We start from the raw sequence: 22,797 nt of genomic DNA, 5'->3' as shown, positions 1-22,797 counted from the left end.
TACAGGAATTATATAACTGCACAGAAGGGAAAAAATCTCTCCATCACAGGACAGATTTTTAGAAGTCTTTTATTTTTAACTTCATCATTTGATAGCTACAGTTGGTACTGCCTCGATATGCTTTGGAGGGAGGGACAAATCTGCATATTTAAGGTGGGGTCCATGAGCTTCCAGGGCTGTGGTACATAACCTGCGGCAGCCAAAGGGGTCTGGGCCCAGACGATCAGCTAGTGGGATCTGGGGTCAGCGAAAGCCCGTTTGCCCAGACAAGTGGAGTCGGCCCTTCCTCTGCACTGCTTAAGTACTCGCATTCCAAATGGGGGCCCAGAGTCATCAGCTTTTTTGAGAAACTCCTGAAAGATAGATTTCTTTTTCATAGGGAATGTCCTCATTTTAAAATATTGGTTTCTAGCCCAGTGCCTAAAGCGTATACAGCAATGTTCACTCATAACATGTTAAACCAGGGGAAACCTTTCCACTTATCAATGGAGTATTAAATAGAACCCTGGAAAGAAGAAGGATAAATCTTTGAAGTTGTGACAGTGCTTTTTTAAAAATATGTGAAGAAACGTGGCTTTTAATTCTGTAGAAAGACTTGGAAACACTGTGCGACAGTTCCCATCCTGTGTAACATCCACCCAGAACTGCAGAGGGTCTAATGCAACAACAGCCTTGGCCTGCGAAGGCAGGTGTCATGCTCAGCAGGACAGGAGCTGATTTCTCTTCTCTGTTTCCCTCTTCAACCACACCCCAATTCCCACACTATTGCCTAGAACAGAGACATTTCTGCATAAATACTCATGATTTAAAAATGAAAGAGTTGGTCCCTGCTTAGAAACATGAAGACCTCTTTCCCAGAGAACCATATGCATCACATGCAGAGTGGCACCAAATGTTAGAGTCCCAAGGGATTTCAGGAATTCTCAAGTTCTTCTCTCACTTCACAATTTATAGATTGGAAAACTGAGGCTGAGAGAGGTTAAAGAGGTATGCCCAGGGGTCTTACCAGACTTCCATGATGGTGTCATTCTTTTCAAGGGCCTGCAGGAGGGCTTCTGCCCCAAGGGAGGTGATGCAATTGTTGGACAGCCTGGAGAGGAAGATGGAATGGTGAGCTTCAAGGATGCTCGTTCTCCTCATGAGCCTGTCCAGTTCAAGGAGGCTTTGGGAGTCAGCCAGCCTCCCGAAGCCCACCTGCCCCCCTCAGCATGTCCCTCTCCTGCCTGAGATTCCCAGCAAGCTCATCAACAAAGGTTCAATGCCCCAAGTGAAATGCACTCCCCTCTCCTCCATTCACCAGGTGAGTATATCTAATAAGGTAGCTGCTCCCTTAAGAAGGAACTATGATGTGGTAGTCAAGTATGTGCATTTTAGCGCCAGACTTCCCGGGTTCAAGTCCACCTTACACTACTTCCTTTTTGACCTCAGGCAAATTAGTCCCAATTTCTTCACCTGAAGAATGAACCTAAATGGGTACCCACCTCATGGAGCATAAGAATTAAACAAAGAATGGCATATTCTAAAGCAGTGGGGGCCTGTACTTAACAGATAGAAAATAATCCATGAACAGTAATATTTTCATCTGAGGGCCTCGGGGGCACAGGGACACAGACAGATTAAAGAAAATATAAGGTTGGCAGAAAGACTCACAGACATAGAAAACAAACTGTGGTTACCAGGGGGGAAGGGGTAGAGGAGGGACAGATTAGAATTTTGGAATTAACAGACACACGTTACTATATATAAAATAGATAAACGACAAGGACCTACAATATAGCACAGGGAATTGTATTCAATTTCGTGTAATGAGCCCTAATGGAAAGAAAATTGAAAACATATACATAAATATACGTATGTATGTGTATAACGGAACCGCTTTGCTATACAGCTGAAACTAACATTGTAAATCAACTACACTTCAATAAGAAATAAGAATTAAAAAAAGAAAATATGAGGTTGGGAATAGGGAGGGCAGATGGCATACAGTTAGGAATAGCGGGGGAGAGCCAAGGGTTCCCCACGCTGTTCTTTCGCTCATAGCTTGGCCTTCTAGGTTATCTCCACTACCCGTCTTCCCCCTCCACAATTTCAGGAACTTCTGAGAAGCTGTCCCTAAGGCAATGCTAATAATAACAGCAGCCAGTGTCGGTCCAGCTCTTACTACGAACCAGCTCATTACTGACATCCTCTCAGTGCGTGCGCAGAACCCTAGGGCGAGGGTTCAGTTATTACCCCATTTACACTGAAGGCAACTGAGACCCAGATCCAGGGAGGACCGACTGTTAATGGTGCAGCTGGGGCCCAAACCCCGGCCACCAGGCTCCACTCTTAACCAATGCTCGGCAGAGGCTGTGCCTGGAAGAAAGATGTAGGCTTCGCTTTGCTTTTTTAAGATATGTGAGCAGCTCGATTTTTATGGGGAAACAGTGGAGGAGGATAAAGTTCAGTGATGCTGAATTATAAGACTCTCAACGAGGCAGCGTGGGACAGCGGCCGCTGCCACTGCCTGGCGTCCGTGGGGGCCCTAAGTGGGTTAAGTCTGTGATGATGAGTGGGGACAACTTAGCCTCATTCACACCGGGTGGATAATAAGCCAGGAATTGCCAAGGTCCCCCAAGGTGCAAAGCAGGTTGTCCCAGCTCAGACCAACCTAGGCTCCACCCCGGGCCTCCCAGTCCAAGCTTCACCCATGTGACGGTGGAAGTGTTTTCCCCAAATATTTGGAAACTTCCGAGCCCCTGTGAAGCAACACAAGCAAGTGCTGCCAGGCTGGATGGCGGGCTGGCAGCAAAGCAGACGTTCTCCCAGAGGCAGCTGTCTGCCTGTCTTGGAAGGCTGGTGTTTTCCCCAGGCCCCGTTTGCCAGGGCAGATGCCATGCTCCTTTAGCAAAAGGAGCCATCTGTTGGTGCCCTGATGTCCCCAGGAAATGAGGCCTCTGGCACCACGGCTGGTGTGGCGCCAGCCTCAGAGAGCAGCGTTTCACGAGCCAGCCTCCCGCTCACATCCGCCATCCCTGTCCCTGTGGCATGAGTCCCTGTCCACTGAATCCATCACCCATGGTACCCCGACCATTTCCCCAGCAACACTGCCGCAGCCCAGCCCCCTAGCTCTGGACCTACAGGACCTCCACGAGCTCCGGTCCCTGTTCACCCTTCCTCCACTGCCATCAGCCTGATCCAGTCTCCTTCATCACCCAGAAGGCTGCAGGAGCCTCCTGGCTGGTCTCCCTGCTTCCCTCTTGCCCCTTCCACCTGTTCTGCACAAAACAACAAGCATGATCTTTCCATGATATAAATCAGATCACGTGACTGCCCTCATTCAAACCCTCCAAAGGCTTTAGAAAGTCCTTAGGATATACCCCCAAATCCTTCCCATGGCCCTGAGGGCCCTATGGCCTGTTCCCCCCACCTCTGCCCCGCCACCATCTGCCACAGGCCAACCTCACAGGCCCTCCTTCTGTTCTCAGAATCACCAACCTTGTTTCTGCCACAGGACCTTTGTACTTGCCATCCTGGCCACCTGGAATGCATGTCCCTAAGACCTCACATGGCGGGAACCTTCTTGTTATTCAGGTTTCAACTCAGATGCCACCTTCTCAGAGAGGCCTTGCCCAGCAGCAGCTACCCCACCCTCTCCGGTCAATCCCTGTCATCTCTCTCTTGAATTCTCTTGAGAGTACTTATTACTAACAGAAATGATATTATATTTATCTGTTTACTTGTTCATTATCTGTCTCTCTCATTCAAGTCTAAGAGCTCCATGAGCAGGGCCTTTTTGCCCACTATATCCTCAGTGCCTCAAACAGAGCCTGGCACCGAGTGGGTGCCCCAGAAGCATTTCTTGTATCAACACATAAATGAGTGAGTGCACAGAGCAATAAAAGCAAGCATGCCTGCCTGCATAACACACCAAGAGGAACCCCTGGAGATGACCGTCAAAATCCTCCCACCTGAGTCAGAGAACCCGTGGAGAGGGGGATAGAAGCTGGTGCTGTGGGCACCCTAAACATATCTGCTCAACTCTCACCTCTAATTCTGAGGGCTGCTTGCTGAGAAGTTTCTACTCTCTGCCTGAGGCCCTTCTGCTGACCTGAGGAGCATGCCCAGCCACGTTCAGGGCAAGCCAGAAGTGCTAGAAATTGAATATCTCCACCAGCACCCTTCAACATATGAAGGACAGGCAGTTGGTGGATAAATAACCCCACTGCCTCACGCCTGTAGGATTGTGCCCCAGTGGTCCCCAGTGATAACCAGTTCCATGACACACCCTTTCTTGGTTACCTTCCTTCCCAGCCTCACTTTACCACTCTCTCACCAGTGTTTGCCGGGACCACCTCCCAAGTAATCAGTGCACACTGGAATCCCTGCCTGTGCTTGGGGGAACCCAGCTCCCTTCCACCTGGCCACCTTGTGTGAGTTAGCCAGGCTGGGAAGCTGCCCAGATCTCTGATTCAGAAATACCCCCTCCCAAGGCCGGTCATCACTGTCCCGGCCCCTGCTTACAGGTTCCTTACTTCAGTACTTTCAAAGTTGAATTTCTCTTAAGTCCTTCAGCGAGAAAGCACACACCTTCATCCTGGACATGGTTCTCCTCCAGGCTGGCAAGAACAAGAGGGAAAACCCAGTTGACAGGGTGATGTTCATTATGGAAGACAATGTCAATAAAGACGAATCCAGGTGCCCCTCCCAACACCATTTAGAAAATCCAACATCTGAAAACCCACAATTACCAATGAAGTAAGAACACATAAAGCAGTGTGTGAGGGTTCTCAATGACTGGGACATCTCTAGGAGAGAATTCGTCCCGGGCTCCTCCACATATGAAGTTCCCTTACGTCCCCATAACCCAATGCCCATTTCCCCTTTCTTTCTTTTTAATAGAACCCTAACTTCATTTGGGGCAGCCATGTGCTTGGTGGAAAAACCACATTCCCCACTCTCCACTGCAGCCAGGGTTGGCTAAACAGCATCCACATGGCCATCAAAACATACGGAGAAGTTAACAGATGAAGTCTCTAGGGATGCTCTTTAAAGAAGAAAGACCCAGCTGGCCTGTTCCTTTTGACCTTCCTGGATATACAGACTGAACCTGGAATACACACCAAGTGCTGCAGGTGCAGCAGCCATCTTGTGACCATGAGGCAACCAACCACGAGGATGAAGCCACACACTGAGGATGTAAAGGAGCTGAGAGAGACACAGTCCAGACCCCTGCTGGCTTCGTGGAGCCGCCATATCAGCCCTATGCTGCCTACCTCCAAACTGCATACACAGGAACAAAATCATTCCTTTACTGGTTTAAGCCACAGTAGATGGAGCTTTTCCATCACTTGTGGCCTAATGTAGTCATAAATGATACACTCACAGTGAGGCAAGCCTCTAACAAGAAATTCCGAGTGTTAGAACCCAATCAAGAGACACTCCATGGTACACTGGCAGAGCTAGGGAGCCCTGCTGACAGCCGAGGCCCATCAGCAAGGTCCACTTTGTGACCTTGCTCATAGATTTCAGTGCCTTTATGCTTCCTGGAGAAAATCAAACATTCAGCACTGTATGTCTCTGATATAGTTTGGAACTGCCCAGAATATGTCATAAGAAGACCAGGCATCTAAAGGATGGAAAGCTTGGAATCAGGTCAACAGAGTAAATATGATTCATGGTTCATCTTTTAACATCCCCCAAAGCCCACTCCACCTTGTAGGTGACGCTGACTCTAATGGCCAGTGCCTAGGCACTCAGGCTCACCATGAAATGACAAAACTGTAGTGGTAGCAGCAGCCACAGTAGTAATATTGTTACTACTACAATTTCACATGGACGCAGTGCTGACACATATGCCAGGCACGGGGTTAAACTCCATATAGGCATTGTCTCGTTTAATTCTTACCAAAGTGTTTTATAGTTGGAAGCAACCACAATTTCATTTTACAGCTAAGAAACTTGAGATTCAGAGACGGTCACTGAACTTGCCTAAGATCACAACAGACCTTGAGGCTCAGCCTGCTGGATTCGAAATTCTGTGCTCGTACCATTATGCCACATGGAGGCGGTAAATGAACTAACAATCCTTATTGGCAAGCTACCCACAATTAAATGAAAAGAATTGGCACCTATACACCAGGCTCTATAAGCTTCATGCCACTCAGGACACAGAAGGACAAACACAATCACCCAGTCACTCAAGCATCCACCTTGGTCTTATCCACACACCTGCTTCTACAAATGAGGCCAGGGAATGAAGAAAGGGTGGTGTCTGCCTCTCCCAAGTGACAAATCCCCCAAACTCACCAGAGCTCTTCCAGGGCCATGTTCTTTTCCAACATCAATGCTAAGGCTCGGGCACCCACACTGCCGATGTTGTTCCCCACCAGGCTGGGTGGAACCAAGGAACAAAACTGTGTCAGAGCAGGGAGGGACCTCAGAGATAAGATAACCTATGAAAGGCAAAAATGCATGGCAAGCACAGCCCCATGTCCAGTACTAATGGATTGGAGTTGATCCTTTAGATAAAATGTATCTGATCCAGCCCAAGATCTTCAATGTACAGACAGAAAACCAAGGCCCTTGAGGGAAGGGACTCAAAATTTCCTGGCTCCAATACAATGGTCTTTCTTTCTCATCCCCATTGTCTAACATGGAGGGGTAAAAATGCAGTTCAACGACCTTCAAAACCAGCCCAAGCTCCTCCCTCCTCATACTGGCTCCTTACCTGAGCCACCTCAAACTCTGGTGATCACCCAATGCTTCAGCCAAGGCCTGGGCCCCCTTGTCACCCACCTTGTTGCCCCAGAACCTGAAAAGTCCAACAGAGTCAACAGATATGTCAGTGAGAACCCACTATGTGTTATACACATGTGCCCTTCCTCTCTACAGCCCCAGCCAGAGGTGAAGGACCACTCAACCCTAGAAAGGTCTCAGGGGGACTCTGAGGTCCCAGCAAAGTGGACCTGCCTCCATCTTTTTGGAGAGACAGCCAAACTTCACTCCAAATGGGTTTTTTAGCTTCTTTAAATCAGACTTACAAAATAATTAGAAGGCCATCCAGTGTATACCCTCAGAGAACGGGGAATTCACTCTCAATGGCAATTCATGGCTGGGACTTTTCTTTTTTGGCATGAGTGTCAGACCTGCTTCCGCTAACTGCCACCCACAAGTCCTTAACCACCTCTGGGACCACCCAGAACAAGGCAGGCAGCTCTTCACCTCTGGCTCCTCCTCTACAACCCCAGTTCCCTTACAATGTCTTACTCCTTCACCTTCTGACTCATCCTCCTCAGATCCACCGTAATTTGGAAACACCCCTTTTCAAAGGTAGAGTCCAGCTCATACCTTGGGACCCGGCCCTATTATATACAGGCAGTTAGACTGGACCTGCAGGTGCCCTCGTGAACAGAGACAGTGGCACTGGGATGTTCACTACACTCTCACTCCTTAATAGTTACTCATCTCTGGCACTGTGCCAGCACTGCTCTGCACTCCGGGGATGTGAGACTGTAACAGCAAAAGCCCTGGAAACAACCTAAAGTGTGCATCACCGTGAGACCAGCGAGAGCGATCACAATAGCCAAGCACTGGAATATGAAGCAGCTATTCTTTTTAAAAAATGAGGTCACGTGACATGAAAAACAAACAAACAAAAACGCCTGTAATATATTGTTAAGGCGAAAAAATGCAAGTTAACAGAACAGTTTGTATCATATGACAGTGTCTGGGGGTTATTCAGCACAGGCCCTGACCCAGCCAGGTGCCTTAATAAATATGCTGAAAGATAAACACCCCAGATGTGTCAGATGTGACCTCAAGCAGGAAAGAGCTCAGAGAGGCTGAGGCCACCCTTTTTTAGACTCTCTGCTGCTACTAATGCATCTCAGAAAAGGTATTGCTCTTTCCAGCAACACGGTCCCATTCTGGGCTCAAACGGAGCTTGTGGGTAGCTTGCCTGTCTGTAAAGTGGGTTGGAACACCTGGGCCTGAAGGTTATTCTTTCTTCCTACAGCCCTGGGTTCTAAAACTCCCAGTTGTCGTCAAATAGATCCTAGTTCACACCAGGGCAAGACAGGGCAGGAGAGGGGCCTCCCGGGGGCATCACTCCGCCCAGCAAACAGAGGAAGCCCCCTCTGGGGGCCCTGCGGCGGTCTGCGGGACTGCCCTCCCTGCCTGTGTCTGACTCCCCTCCCCCTCCCTGGCAGGCCCAGCCGTGGCCACAGGAAACAAGGGCTCTGAAGGACCTGGCGCAGCCCCCTCCCATCCTGGATCCAGTGTCACGCCTTCCCCACTTCTTTCTCTCTCCTTGGTTCTCACCCCTGGCTGCACATCGTCCGGGGAGCCTTTCAGAATGACTGATTGTTAGACCTCGGCATCTAGATATGTTATTGAATTAGTCTGGGGTGGGGCCCAGACAATGGCGTTCTTCAGAAACTACCAAGTGGCTCCAAGGGACAGACAAAGGAGAGAAGGACAACCCGAGCACTATCGAGGACCAGAGGGTTTCCTGCTGCCATTCATGGGCACTGCCCTCCCCCAGCCCTGACATCCTGAACTTCCTGTTTATTGAGTGAAAAGCAAGGCAGAGGCAGCTCAGGCCGCTCACTCGCTCCCTGCCTCACCCTCCCCACTGCAACCTGAGTGTCCTTTTCTGGCTAAAGGGTTCATGTCACCTGCCCCTTAATCCTCACAAGCCCCAAACCCCTCTGTGCGCCCCCTCCCCCCAGAATCCCACCTACCCCAGGAACTGCAGGGAGGTGTTGGCTCTGAGCCCCTGGGCCAGCACCTGGGCTCCTGCAGCGGTGATGCGGTTATTCCCCAGCCTGGAAGGGAAGACAGAGGAGGCTGAGAAAGAGAGAGGACACAGGGACCCTTAGTGCCCTGAGGCCCGGGTCAGGTTGGGGAAAGCGCAGCCTGGACAGAGAAACAAAGAAGAAAGCTTTGAAGACCTCTCTGGAGGATGCCGGATGCGGGAACCGGTCTTCTAGCTCCAGCTGAGCAAGTGCATGGGTGCTGTGTGTGCTCAGGGAGCTCCCTCAAGGCTCCTGCAACTTCATTTTCCACCAGCAAAGGGAAAGTAGTGAAAGGGCCTGTTTTGCAAAGCCGTGTGAGAGGCACCAACAGGCACCAACAGGCAGCTGTCCACGGAGGTGGTTTCCCCAGAGGACAAGGGTGACTCACTGTCACATCTCCTCCCGTCTCAGCCCCCTGCAGCCTTCCCAGATCCACTGTCACTGCAGGTAGCATTTACCTGATTGGAAAGAGCCTGGGGCAGGCCCAGGTGGCTGGACAGAGGAAAGGATCCTCAAAGCCTTCAGGCAGGGGTTGAGGAGGGGGTTTCAGCAAAATCTATACACCTCAGAGAGTTTCAGGGAGGTCCCCAGAAATCTCACCCACAGCTCCCAGGCTTCCTGCAGTAATAATACGATTTCATCTTTCAAAGAACTTTCAAACACTTGAAGCCACTCTGGCTCACAATAATCCTAGAAGGCAGGTATTATCACTATCCCCTTCCGGAAGGGGTGTGGCAGCCTCTCAGGTCACTGACCTAGGTGTGTAACTAAGGGCCCCAGCTCTTGTGCCGGGAGGTCCAATGTCCCCTCTGCACCAAGTCCCTCTTCCCACAGGCCGCTCCCAGCCTGGGACTGGGAGACATGAGACCCCTCTGCTGGGCTCGCTGGCTGGGGGACTCCCCAGCAGCCTTCTGTCCTCTCTCCGAACTGCACTGGAGTCTAAGATTCTTCCTCCCAACCTTCCTTGCTTCCCTCTCTCCATCACTCAGGGTCAGACCTGCACTGCAGTCAGCTGATCCTCTCAGCCTCCCCCAGCTCCCTTCCCTAATTTCCCCTCACAGGCATTTCCCCAACAAATTTTTTTAATTCCCCCTTGGAGGGCTGGACTAATAGGATAAACATGCTGAGAACTTACATGATTTACCCGCCATCTTTCAGGCACCAAGTTCACTATATAAAGCGCTTACTATATTGTACCAGCTTTTTGTATATCAACTTGCTTAACTGTCACAAGAACTATAAGGTAGTTATAATTATTATCTCCATTTTTTTTTATGAGAGGGAGGTGATTGGGTTTATTTATTTATTTATATTTGGAGGAGGTACTGCGGATTGAACCCAGGACCTCATGCATGCTAAGCACACACTCTACCACTGAGCTATACCCTTCCCCAATCCCCATTTCATAGAAGGGAAAACAGAGGCACAGAGATATTGGGCTGACCCATGGTCACACAGCTAATGAGGATGCAAATCTCGGAGATGCTGGTCTGGTTCTAGAGCCCCTGGCTCTCAACAATGATGCTACGTTAACCCAAAACCCAGGCCTCACATTCTTGGTGCAGCACCTTTCTGCCACCCTACAGCCCTCCCTGGAGGTTGGGCCAACTGGTTCAAGCCACAGAGGCTCTCAGGTTTCTAAGTCTATGGGAGCAAGTAGTAGTGGCAGAAGAGAGTCCTTGGCACAGAATGACAGCTCTAGGGTGGCCTTAGCAGCCCTGAGCCTGAGCTACACAGTCAGCAATTTAAAAACCGCAGCTCCCATCCCCAAAAGGATGGAAGCAAGTCTTCACTTTGTCTTCTTTTACTGCCTCATAAATCCAGGAGGCAAGATGATCCCAGAGAGAAAGAGAAGCCAGGCCAAACTGGGACCAGCTGGAAGGGCAATGTAATGGTACCAGTCAGAAGAGAAACTCCAGCTGAGACCAAGGGGTTCAGGAGCTGCAGAAATGCAGACTTTCCAGACTAGGGTGCAAACCCTGCACCCACCATGCAGTAAAAGGACCTTCTGAGAGCTTTCGGGGAACTGGCTGCCACCGCTGTGGTGGCAAGCGACTGCTGCCTTCCTCCCTGTGCCTAGCACGTGCTCAGCGTACCTTAGGGAACTTGTGAACCCCAGAGAGCTGGCAACATTTTAGACACAAGGAAGAAAAAGGTCCTGGAAACCTTCTTCAGCCCTTGGGGGCTGAAGGTCAAAAGGCAGGAAGCCTCAGCAGACTGGTTCAGAGTTTGCTGGGGAGGTCACAGCTTTGGTGAAACTCTCCTCAAAATGAGACACTCGCCCTGTATTCAGCCAGCAGATCCTGTGCACCACACGGGCCAAACCAGGGCCAAGACCAGACCAAACTGACTCAGCTGTGGGGACAAAAAGCGGTTTCCAGGGGTAGGGGGGCCCCAGGCTCACCTCAATGCCAAGAAGTTCTGCCTGCGTGCAAGGAGCCTAGCCATGGAGTGTGCACAGCCGTCCGTCAATCTGTTGTTGAATAGACTGGGAAGTTCCAAGAGAGAGGAGATATGGAGACAAGGCACAGTGGACAGTGACCACCTGAACCCCAGGTAGCCAGCTCCCTCAGGACAGGAGTCCCCTGCGCCCTCCAGGCATGCAAACACACCTGGCCTGGTCCGGCCCTCGCTCACAGCTGCTGCCCAGGTGGCACAGCCTGGAGTGAGGCTGGGGATGTGGGGCCCAACGTCCGCCCAGCCTGACTTACGCTAACTTCTGCAGCTGCTCACAGTGGAGAGCATGTTCGACGAGCTTGCAGATGCCTCGGTCTGAGATGTTGTTATCTCGCAAGCTACAAACAGATAAAATAGATAAAGATAAACCTGAAATCAAAGCAGATGAGAGAGGGGGAAAAAAAAGAACAAAATCCCAAAAGAGACCTTCGCTCAACCCCGAAGCATCAGCGTCTGTGCTTCTGGGAAACGCCACAAGGATGGAGGACCCCGGAAAATGGAGACTCCCCCCTGCCTGGCCAGGGTGCTGATGTCACGTACTCTGCGCGGGGGGCGGGTGACTCCAGAAGTGGGGACCCAGAGGCCCTGCAAAAGAGCACTGGAAGCCTCGGAAAGGCACTACCTAACTGGAGGCACTGTTTCTAGCTTGTAAAAGGGAAAGGAGCATCACGAAGGCTCTGTGGTGGGATGGAGCAGGTATAGGGGAGGGCGCAGTGGGAACTAGACAGGCCACCATCCAGGGGAGTAGAAGGACCACCAGTTAAACAAGTTAGGCCAAAACTTTAAAAAACCAGCACTAACCGCAACGTTAATGCTCCCATAGGCCAGCCTCTGCCTGTCAGGTCTCTTCTGACGCTCCCCTGAGGGCAGTGTTCCCAAAACTCACCTGATCACAAGATCATCTGAAAGCATCCCTAAAATACAGACTCTCAGGACCCTGGCCTGCAATTTTTGAGTCTGCATGTGTGAGCTGGGGCTCAGACATCTGTGTATGTTAGTAACTGCGCCCAAGCTTCTGCCTCTTCAGGCCATCTTGGGAGGTCCTGACTTAAAGGTTAATACCTCAAGCTCTGAGATCCCTTAAAGGAAGTTCTGCTCCTGGGAAGCCACCTACTAGCTATTTGTTGGTCCCTTCATCTGTGTGAAAAAGAAAGGATAGTATTACTGACCTCTCTGGGTTCTGGTGAGGATTTAAAGAGACAGTGCACACAGTAAAAGCTGTGAGCACCTGGCACATAGTCAAAGCTACCTGTAATCTGATCGCTCGCACAAATGGATTGTCTGCCATCCTAGGGCTGTCCTCAGCATGTCCCAATAGTAAGGATATTTAAATTTCACAGCCCACGAAGTAGGTACTATTACAATGTCCAACAGAGAGAAAGAAACTGAGGCACAGCAGGTGATGTGACTTCACCAAGGTTGTACAGCTCCTAAGGGATTTGGGGCTAGATGGTCTGGCTCCAAAGCCCACTCTTAGCCACGACTTTATACGACCCTCTCCCTTCCCACCTGCTCTGGGCTCTAAGGTCAGATTTCACGCACTGGGGAGTCACAAAATCAACTTGGACGGTTCTGAGCAGGATTTTTAAGCACAAAAAGAACAGAAAGAAAAAAGAGAGCAGAGTGTGTCCGGGTTAATCAGAGAAAGTCATTTCGTGAAATTTCAGTTTTACATGCCTGCGTGCCTGCTCACACCCTCTCTCACTGCGGGTCACAGTCAACAAACTTTCAAAGCCATCGCCTAGACCTAGAGTCAGAAGCAGGGTCTAAAGAAACCTACATGCACAGGGGCACTTCGTGCATGGGGCTTCCTGACGTCTGAGGACTTCGGTTGGCATAGGAACGTCTGAAGTGGGAGAGAGGCGGCTGGGCACCGTGGGAGAGAAATTTCTCTCTCTCTCTCTCTCCCTCCTCCCTCCCTGCCTCTGTCTCTTTCTCTCTGCCTCTCTGACCCCCTCCCTCACTCCCTCTCTGTCCCTGTGCCTCACACACACAGGAAAAGCCCACGCAGCAACCTCATGGCTGTCTGCACACCTCCCCTCCCCCCCGGCCCCGACCCCGGCAGCAATGGCAGTTTCAGTACTAAGTGTGTGTGGGGTAAAGCGCAGCGGAACTTGGTCAGGGACTTTCACTGCCAGGGGAAAATCAAGCAGGTTCCCACAGGTCCTCACAGGGTGGTCTCTAAAGTGCTTGTGTCAGAATCACTTTCTTTCTTTATTTTTTTTGGTGGGGGGGTAATTAGGTTTTGTTTCTTTTCTTTTCTTCTTTTTAATGCAGGTGCTGGAGAGTGAACCCAGGACCTGGTGCCTGGTAGGCATGCACTCTACCACTGAGCTATATCCTCCCCGCTCAGAATCACTATGTTTAAAAACAGGGATTCCTGGGCCCCCACCTCGGATCTACAGAATGGGAACCGCTGAGTACAGGCCCAAGACTCTGCATTTCCACAAGCCCCGGTGCACACGACAGTCTGAGCACAAGAATCAGACCATCCTCACCTTTCTCTGAAAAGAGAGGCTGGCCCTCAGCCTCCACTCAGCCCTTCCACACACCCGGGGAGTCACGTGGGCCTTCCCACCCAGGGACGGGGGGGTCCCTTCATGCTAGGGATCCATCTGCGAGGACCACCTAGGCCAAGTGGTTCCTGACCTCTTGGGGTTCAAGGACTCCTCTGAGAACTACCAGTCCACTCTCCGGAAAAATGCACATTCACAATTCTATCAGGAAAACAGCGCCCACAGAGAGCTCTCCAAATTCCTGGGTGAAAATACCAGGTTCCTCCTTCCGAGGGAAGCACTGTGCTGTCCTATTGTGTCCACCCGGCCAGATGCTCTTGCCCCCTTCCCTGCCCGGCTCTCGGTCCTGGACCACATCAGCAGACCCCCTGCTCTGGCTCCCTGTGGGTTAAGGCAAGAGTAGGGAGGAGAGGACAGGCCAGGGATTGCCCCCAGACCTCACCCTCACACTGTGCAGCCTCAGTCCTTTCAGCCAAGAACCACTCGGCCCGCCCCCACTTCAGGCCTAAGGAGTTTAACGGCCCTCTCTCCACCCCAGCCCCACTGCCTTAGCCCAGGACCCTTCACTGCCCCTTTCTGCTCTTCTAACTCCTGCCCAAGCTTTTGTAAACAGTCCCTTTGTTAAACTCTCCTCAAAGCATCCAATTTAAGTGTCCTCAGCTTCCTCCTGATACATTCATACTTATCACATATATTAACTCTTATCATCTATATATTAACTATGGTGTGCTATATATTACATGATTATTGCATTATATTTATAAACCTACGACCACGGTCCCTCTGTAAGGGACAGCAAGGACCACCACATGGTTTCTAGTAGACTTTCATGTGTTTGCTCGATGGAGAATAAACTCTTCCTATCTTCCTGCTTTGCCCCAGAGAAGGTGTGTCACCTTAATACATTCAAGAAGAGGTTCATCCTTTGCTCAGGGTCAAATAAGGTCACCTGAGGGAGACCAAAAGCCCTGGGAGGCTGTGAGTTGATTTCAACTTTGAGGTATAACTTCTGCTTTCTCAGAGGTTTAAAATAGGGAGCAGGACATCCCCTGCAAGGCTGTAAGGGAAGCTGGGGTGCCCGCAGCATGCCCTCTGCCCTTGCCTGGCCCAAGATGTACAGAGAGGCCCATGGGTGCTGGGGTACAGCCATTCCTCTGAGGGAAAGCTCACACCTTCGACAAGGGGCTGAAAGCAGGCAGGACAGTGCCAAAATCTCTGCGCTTCATAAGGAATTAAAAAAAAGCAGGTGATGCTCTGTGGCCACTTTCTATCTCTTGAGTGTCAAAATTCCATCTCATTGGGATTTTAAAGTCTCTCATGGGGATCATATGGGATTAACAGATGCACACTACCATATATAAAAATAGATAAAATAGATAAACAATAATAAGTAGATTTACTGGACAGCACAGGGAACTATATTCAATATCTTGTAACAAACTAGGATGGGAAAGAATTGAAAAAAGAATACAGATATATACATATGTGTATGTGTCACGAATTGCTTTGCTGTACATCTGAAACAAACACAATATTGTAAATCAACTACACTTCAATTTTGAAAATAAATAAACTTTAAAAAAATGAAATAAAATAAAGTGTCTCATGAGGCACAAGTCACCTCCGATTTGGGAGTAGTTCCTAACACAGACACACGTGACACAAAACTTGCCTGTGATTTCCAGGTTGCCTTAGTGCCTCTGAAGCCCATCCACAGGCAGCTTGCTTGTGGGGAGCAAAGACTTGTTATCAGAAAGATGTGATTTGTGAATCCCAGCTCTGCCATGTCCTGCGTGACCCTGGACAAGTTACCTCGCTTCTCGGAGCCTCAAATTGAGGATAACGGAAATAATAACATCTCTGCCTACAGCCCAGGGTGGTCGTGGAGACAGAAGGAGGTAATTCTGGGCCGTGTGTAACACAGAGCCTGGCACATGGGACACTCAGTGAATTATGGCCATTGTTATCCTATGTTGAAGCTAAGGCCCAGACTAGGGAAGGGACTTGGCTGCGGTTGTACAGAAGGGGTGGCAGGGCTGGGGCTGGGCCCAGACTCCCGGATCCCAGCACGGAGCTCCCATACCTGCATCCCGATGCTGGCATTCCCACCGTGCCCAGCCAGCATCGCCCAGCATCACTCACTAAAGAGCCTTGCAGACGCTGAGGCAAGGCAGCAGCTGCTCCACGCCAATGTCGCCCACAGAGTTGTGGTCCAGCTGCAGGGCCACAGGCCGCCGGAGGTGCCGCAGCACGAAGGCCAGGGCAGCACACTCAGCAGGGCCCACACTGCAGAACGTCAGCTTGAGGTGCCCGACATTCAGCCCACGCACGGCCTCCCGTGCCAGCCGCTCCTCCTGCATCTCATACAGACTCCGGATAAGCCAGATGAACCCGGGCATGGCGTGCATGCTCTTGGCCTCACCCGGCACGGCTGGTGGGATGGAGTGGAAGTGCTTGTGGAGGCTGCGGGCCAGACACCACCGGGCGCAGGCCTGGCGCCGGAGCAGGGCCTTCTCAGATGCCTGGCACTCGGCCAGCAGGTCCCGGTGCTCCTGGGACAACAGCCCTGCCAGGAAGGCCGCTGTGATCTGGAGGTTGTGCAGCTCAGCCTCCTGCAGCAAAGCAGCCACACTGCCTTCCTTGCACCCCGAGCCCCGCACGCACAGTTTGGGCAGCAGCCTGGCCAGCGGCAAGCTGCTGGGCTTGTGGCAGTTGAAGAGATGCCTGAGTGAGGATGGAGATATGTCAGCACTGAGGGCGAGGTAGAATGCAGCAAAAAAGCACTGGAAGGTGATGTGCAGGAATTCCACGGGGGCCGTACTCCCGGGCACAGCCCTCTTGGCCTGCACCAGGAAACCAAGAGAAACATCCTCACTGTTGACGTATGCTGCCTGCAGTTGCTTGGCTGAGAAAACATAGCAGCACGTGCCCAGGCCCCGGAGAGCCAGGAGGCCAAGGTGCAGGAGGGTGGGAAGCCTGCCCCGAAGCAGGCTGGGCCCCAGACCATGGGCAGCTGAGTCTGGGGGACAGGCGTGCAGCAGAAAATGCTGCAGGATCAGCAGGTACATATCCGTGGTGGTCTTTGGGGACCCTCCGCCTTGCAGCAACAGTTCCTGGTGGCACTTGGACACCATCCACGAGAAGACAGGCATGTGGCACAGACCGTGCAGGGCTGAGGTGGCTCTGAGCAGGCGGATGAGGCGATCGGCCACCCCAGGCTCACGATGGCGCTTCCTCAGGTACAGTTCGATGCCCTCTTCCGAGAAACCCTTGAGGCTGAGTTCCACGCGCACATGCTTCCTAAGGCCTGCTGACACCGCATCCGGACGGCTGGTCAACACCTTGTGGGCATTCTTCAGCAGGTTGCCCTGCAGAAGGTTGAAGAGCAAGCTCTGGACAGACGTAGGGGTGGTGGGAGAGCAGTGACGCTCGCGATCCGTGAACCTGAACCTGAACTCATCAAAGCCATCAAAGGTTAAGAGGATGCGCTCGGGATGGTCAAGGAGGACCTGGAAGATGTCCTGTTGGCCAAGGTCGGGCCAACAGCAGTGTTCAAAGAGCAGCATCTGCACAGACAGCGGTTTCGCCAGGCACTGCAGCTGCCGGCAGCTGAATGGGAAGACGAAAAGGAATTCCTGGAAGCCCCGCCCCGAGGCCCACAGCAGGTGCAGCTGCTGCAGGAGCGTGCTCTTGCCGCTGCCCGCCTCGCCCACCACCAGCACGGTGTCTGCGTCTCCGTTGATGTGGCCTCTGGTGCTGAAGAGCTCCTCCAGGCGCAGGGTGGCAGGGCTCTGCTGCAGAGGTTCAGCCGTGCCTGCCTCCGTCCGGATCTCCAGAACATTCTCTGTATATATTTCTTCCAGGCAAAGATTCTCTGCCCCATCGTAGGTGCTCAGAAAGCGAGACTGAGCAGATACCGTGGTCCTCAGCTTGGTCATGTACTTTTTACAGGCGGCATCTGGAAGACGGAAGAAGAACCAGATGAGGCGGTACCATGATGAAGATGAGGCCTGACCAGAGAGTGGGCTGCCGGAGGGAAGGGGACGTCACATGTGGGCAAGAATGGCCGGCGGCACCCGTCCTGGCTCTCCACTCACAAGCTGTGGACTTTGAGGTTGGTCATGTAAACTTCCTAAGCCTCAGTTTTCTCCCCTGTGAAATAGAAGAAATGGTCCCTACCTTACTACCTTACGCAGGCAGGGACCCACGTGAAAAACCATGGATCAGTGAAGATAATACATTGTTTAGTGCTTTGTTCGGTGTCCAACACAAAGTGCTCAAAAGATACTACTTAGCACTATTATTATTACTGACATCAGAAAAAGCTGTAGAATATTAGAAGGAGCACCACGCTGGGGTCAGAAGACCCACATTCTGATGCCTGTCCCACCATATTGGTTTGGTAGCCTTAGACAAATCCCTTTACCAGTCAGCCTCAGTTGTCCTTCTAAAGGGAAACAAAAGATCTAAGGGGTTGGGAGCCCAGTTTCTTAAGTCAGAAACACCTGAGTTTGAAACCTGGGTCCACTACCAGCTGGGGCAGGTCACTCATCTCCTGTGGCCTCACTATTCTTCCCTAAAATTGGGGACAATCCACACCTTCAAGGATTGTTTTATGAAGAAATGAGATAAAACAGAGCTTAGAAGAATGGTGATATACCCTCCCAAAATGGTGTTTATTATCATTATTATTATTGGGTGTGGGAGATACAACAGTCCAAGATGTCCACATCCTAATCCCCAGGATCTGTGAATATGTTAACTTGCTTGCAAAAAAGATGTGATTAAAGGCCCTGAAATAGGAAGTGTATCATGTAGGTGGACCTAGCACTGGATGGGGTCTGGGTCACTGAGGCGCCCAGGGCATGCCCTTGGACAAGATTCCGTGATCAAGATCCACTTCCCCATCCTCTTCATACAACCCTCTGCAATAAAATGCTCATGTGTAGGATGTGTCCAAAAAGCTGCTGTTTTTTTCTGTATTATCCTAACACTAACATGTGCAAACCACTCCCTGTGTCAGGATTTAGTTCTTTTTATAGGAAATGGGGAAGTGATGGTCCAGAGCCCCAGGGTGATGTGACCTCAGAGCATCACAGCCCCACTGCCCCCAACCAAGTACTGGCCCATTTTTTCTCAACTCAAAGGCTAACCAACAGGAAATTTTCACAGAGCGTTCTCAGCACACGGAAGCTGTGTTTACAGTGGTCCAAAGGACGTGCCCTGTGATTGTGTTTCCTCTTCTGTTCCCAAAGCTAATGATTGGCATTGCTTTTAGCGCTGCTTGGATAAACCAGGAGCACTGAATGAAGACCATAAAATGTATTTTTCCCTCTCTAATACCCTGATTTCCTATACAGGTTTCCCAGCTGCTACCAATGCTATCAAAATTCTCCAGGAAAAAAAATCTCTCATTTTAAAAATAAACATATATCGTCACCTTTAGAACTGTCACCCTGGGGGATTTTGCACCATGGCACAGTGTTACAACGCATGAAGAGCCAGCTGTGCTTGATGACATCAATAGCAAACATTAACCAAGGGCCAAGCCGGCACCACACTCTGAGCTATGCATCCCCTGTCACGCACCGATGCCCGCAGTCTGTTCTCAAGTGAGATGGTGCACACCCAGGCGCCAAGCACAGGCTTTCGGGAATCCTCCCCATAGGCAGGCTCACTGCCCAGAGGGCAGGGTCCAGGGTGATAAATCCACCTGCCAGCACCATGCACAGTTCAGGGGCCCTTGGTGCCAATGAGCCTTCCCTACAGTGACGTGGGAACAAGACATATCAGGCTTGCATCCTCTCTTTACAACTGACAATCTCTTCTCCTAAGAGAAAGCAGAGGAGCAGATGGTCTGAAACCAGATCCATCCTCCTCTACCTCGTCACTTGACCTCCCTGCCCCAGTCTCCACATCTGTAGGGTGAAGAAAACAATACCTAATTCTCAGGGTTGTCGCCAAGGACAGACATCAGCAATAAAGCACCTGGCAGGATGTCTGTGCTGTTCAAGCTGTGTTATCTAAGCCTCTCCCGTTCCTGAGTTGGGGAGGGGACCATGTGAAATATGAAATACCACATTGTCTAAATCCATTTGGCTCCGGAGTTTCTGATGGTGAGTAGCTAAACTGCAGAGATCAAGTGATACCATCCATCAGAAAGTGTATCCACCGGGGGAGGGTATAGCTCAGTGGTAGAGTGCATGCTTAGCATGCATGAGGTCCTGAGTTCAATCTCCAGTACCTCCATTTTTAAAAAAAGGGTATCCACATCTTTCCAGAACAGATAACGAGAGTACGGCTAGTAAGGAGCACCTGAATTAGCCCTCGGTAGCTTCCTGCAGTGCAGGAAGAAATAAAAGCAAACCCTAATACTACACACAGTAATCTTGTTAATCCTTCTAATAGCCCAGTGAGCCAGTGGTGGTGTCACCCCTAAAATGAGGACAGCGAGTCTCAGGGAGGTTTGCACAGCCAGTAAGTGGGATTCTAACTGACGAGTCTCATGACGGAGTTTTTGTTCCCAGCCACAAATCTGAACAGCCTTTCTTCCCCTCTCTGATGAACTGAGAACACATGTATACCTTCAAAAGGCAGGGCCAAAGGGACGGGTAATTCCTGAACATGTTGCAGAAGGAAAGCAGCCAATCCGTTTGTCTTCACTGTGGCAAGATCGAGGAGCCTTCTTGCCTGTGGGGAAAGCAAAAGTCATTATTTTTCCAGAGAGGTGTGGGAAGGTTTCTATTGATTACAATGTTATGGGCATCTCTCTTCCACCGCAATAAAAGGTCAGAAAAACATCCAAACAACAAGATGCATTTAAAGAAGTCACTCAAGTATTGAATGGTGAAATGGACACTTGAATACACATATCCAATCTGGCTGCCTCTCAAAACCCACTGGAAGAGTGAATAACTGAAACACACACACACACACACACACACACACAAATACATAAACCTATGAACCTACAACGATAGAAAAAACAATTCTGGAAGCCAGAAATCACTTGGATGAGAGGTGATTTCATCGAAAGCCTTGAAATACCATGTCTGTACATGACCCCCACATTCCCCTCTCCAAACTGAACTGTTCACCTGGAACTTGAACATGCACATCCACTGCCTATTGACCATCTCCACTTAGATGTCTTATCAACTTAACCTCCAACCTAAAACATCCAGAACTAAAGTCCTAATCAACATGCACATGCCAAATCCATAGCCTTCTTTGTCTCAGCTAATAATGTGACCCCCATCCTTCCAGTTGCTCAGCTCCAAAGCGTTGGAGTCACCCCTGAAGCCTCTCCCCTGAGATCCACCAACAACTCCTATTGGCTCCACCTCTAAAACGTATCCAGCACAGCACTGCTCACTGGAAGTACAGTGCAGAACACAAATGCAAGACACATGTGCAATTTTGAGTCTTCTACTAGTCACATTTTTTACAGTCAAAAAAAAAAGAAATTGGTTTTACTGTATCTTATTTAACCCAATACAGCTATAATATTACCATTTTAACATGTAATCAATACAAAAATTGGTGAGCTATTTCACATTCTTTCTTTCATATTAAGTCTTTGAAACAATTTTATTGTGGACCAGCCACATTTCAAGTGCTCAGTAGCCGGATGGTCTATGTCTACCATGTCGTATGCACAGCTGTAGAGCCCCACTCCTTCTTGTCACCTTCCACCATCCTAGTCCAAGCCACCATAACTGCTCACCTGGAAAACTGCAAAGCCTGCCTATCTGATCTCCCTGCTTCTGTCCCCAGACACACAATCTACACTCAACACCATAGTCAGAGTGCAATTCTTTAAAAATGATAGCCAGGTCATACCACTCCTGTTACAAACATCCTAACAGTCCCAGCATTTTCTCAGATTAAAAGCCCAAGTCCAGCTGTAATCTATCAGGCTGCAAACAGGCAAAAGTCCTGGCTGTAACTATCTGGACCACGCTGGTTACTTCTCTGACCTCACCTTTTACTCCTCTTCCCCTGCTCATTCCATTCAGCACACCAGCCTCTGGTTTCCTGAAAATATCAAGCATGCTCCCACCTCTGGGCCTTTGCCCTGCTGTCCCCCCAATTCGAAATTCCCTTCCCCCAGCTATCCACGTGACTCGTTCCCTCATCTCCTTCAAGAATTGCTCAAATTTCACCTCCTCAGTTCTCCCTGACCACTCAGTTTAAAACTGCAATCACTTAACCACCATCCCCTGTAACTGTCAAGCCCCAAACCCACTCTACTTATTTTCTATGGTACATATCACTTTCTAACCTACTCTGTCATTTTTTTCTTCTGCTTATTGCCTATCTATCTCCCCCATCACTGGAATGTGAGCATCTCCAGGACAAAGATCTTTTTCTACTTTGTTTTGTTCTCTGATGTATCCCCAACACTTAGAAGAGTACCTGGCACACAGTAGGTACTCAAAGACTTGAAGAGGATGTGGAGAAAAGGGAACCTTTGTACACTGTTGATGGGACTAAACTGGTGCAGCTGCAATGGAAAGCAGTATGGAGATTCCTCAAAAAATTAAGAATATAACTACATATGACCCAGCTATTCCACTTCTGGGTATTTATCCAAAGAACATGAAAGTACTAATTCTAAAAGGTATCTGCATCCCTATGTTCATTGCAGCATTATTTACAACAACCAAGATATGGAAACAACCTAAGAATCCACTGATGGATGAATGGATAAAGAAGATGTCGTGTACACACACACACACACACACACACACACACACACACACACACACACACACAGTGGAACACTACTCAGCCATAAAAAAGAAATAAATCCTACTATTTGTGACAAGACAGATGGACCTTGAAGGTCTCATGCTAAGTGAAATAAGTCAGATGGAGAAAGACAAATATCATATGATTTCACTCATATGTGGAAACTTAAAAAAAATGAACAAACAAAATAAAACAAAAACAAACTCATAGACATGGAAAACAGATTAATGGTTACCAGATGGGAAGGGGGTTGGGGAGTCGGCAAAATGGGTGAAGAGGGTCAAAGGTACAGT

The 22,797-nt window shown here is 49.9% G+C and overlaps 1 protein-coding gene across 3 annotated transcripts in view; it reads right to left on the bottom strand.

Moving 5' to 3' along the window:
- The window catches only part of NOD2 (nucleotide binding oligomerization domain containing 2), a 34,135-nt gene that overhangs the window by 718 nt on the left and 10,620 nt on the right, over positions 1–22,797 (bottom strand). For 2 of the 3 annotated variants that reach the window (XM_031680573.2, XM_006207853.4), the window contains 9 exons: positions 20,335–20,440; positions 15,893–17,708; positions 11,489–11,572; positions 11,182–11,265; positions 8,724–8,807; positions 6,710–6,793; positions 6,289–6,372; positions 4,515–4,598; positions 1,007–1,090 (listed from right to left, as the gene is read on the bottom strand). In XM_031680573.2, the coding sequence (XP_031536433.1) occupies positions 1,007–1,090; positions 4,515–4,598; positions 6,289–6,372; positions 6,710–6,793; positions 8,724–8,807; positions 11,182–11,265; positions 11,489–11,572; positions 15,893–17,708; positions 20,335–20,440 (2,510 nt within the window). Of the gene's footprint in view, positions 1–1,006; positions 1,091–4,503; positions 4,599–6,288; positions 6,373–6,709; positions 6,794–8,723; positions 8,808–11,181; positions 11,266–11,488; positions 11,573–15,892; positions 17,709–20,334; positions 20,441–22,797 lie in introns of all 3 variants that reach the window. The other variant, XR_004191349.2, reaches the window with a different exon arrangement.

This window comes from Vicugna pacos, chromosome 9 (assembly GCF_048564905.1).
Source record: "Vicugna pacos chromosome 9, VicPac4, whole genome shotgun sequence".
Lineage (NCBI taxonomy): Eukaryota > Metazoa > Chordata > Mammalia > Artiodactyla > Camelidae > Vicugna > Vicugna pacos.
The sequence above is the reverse complement of the archived record's forward strand: the minus strand, read 5'-3'. Positions and strand labels throughout refer to the sequence as shown.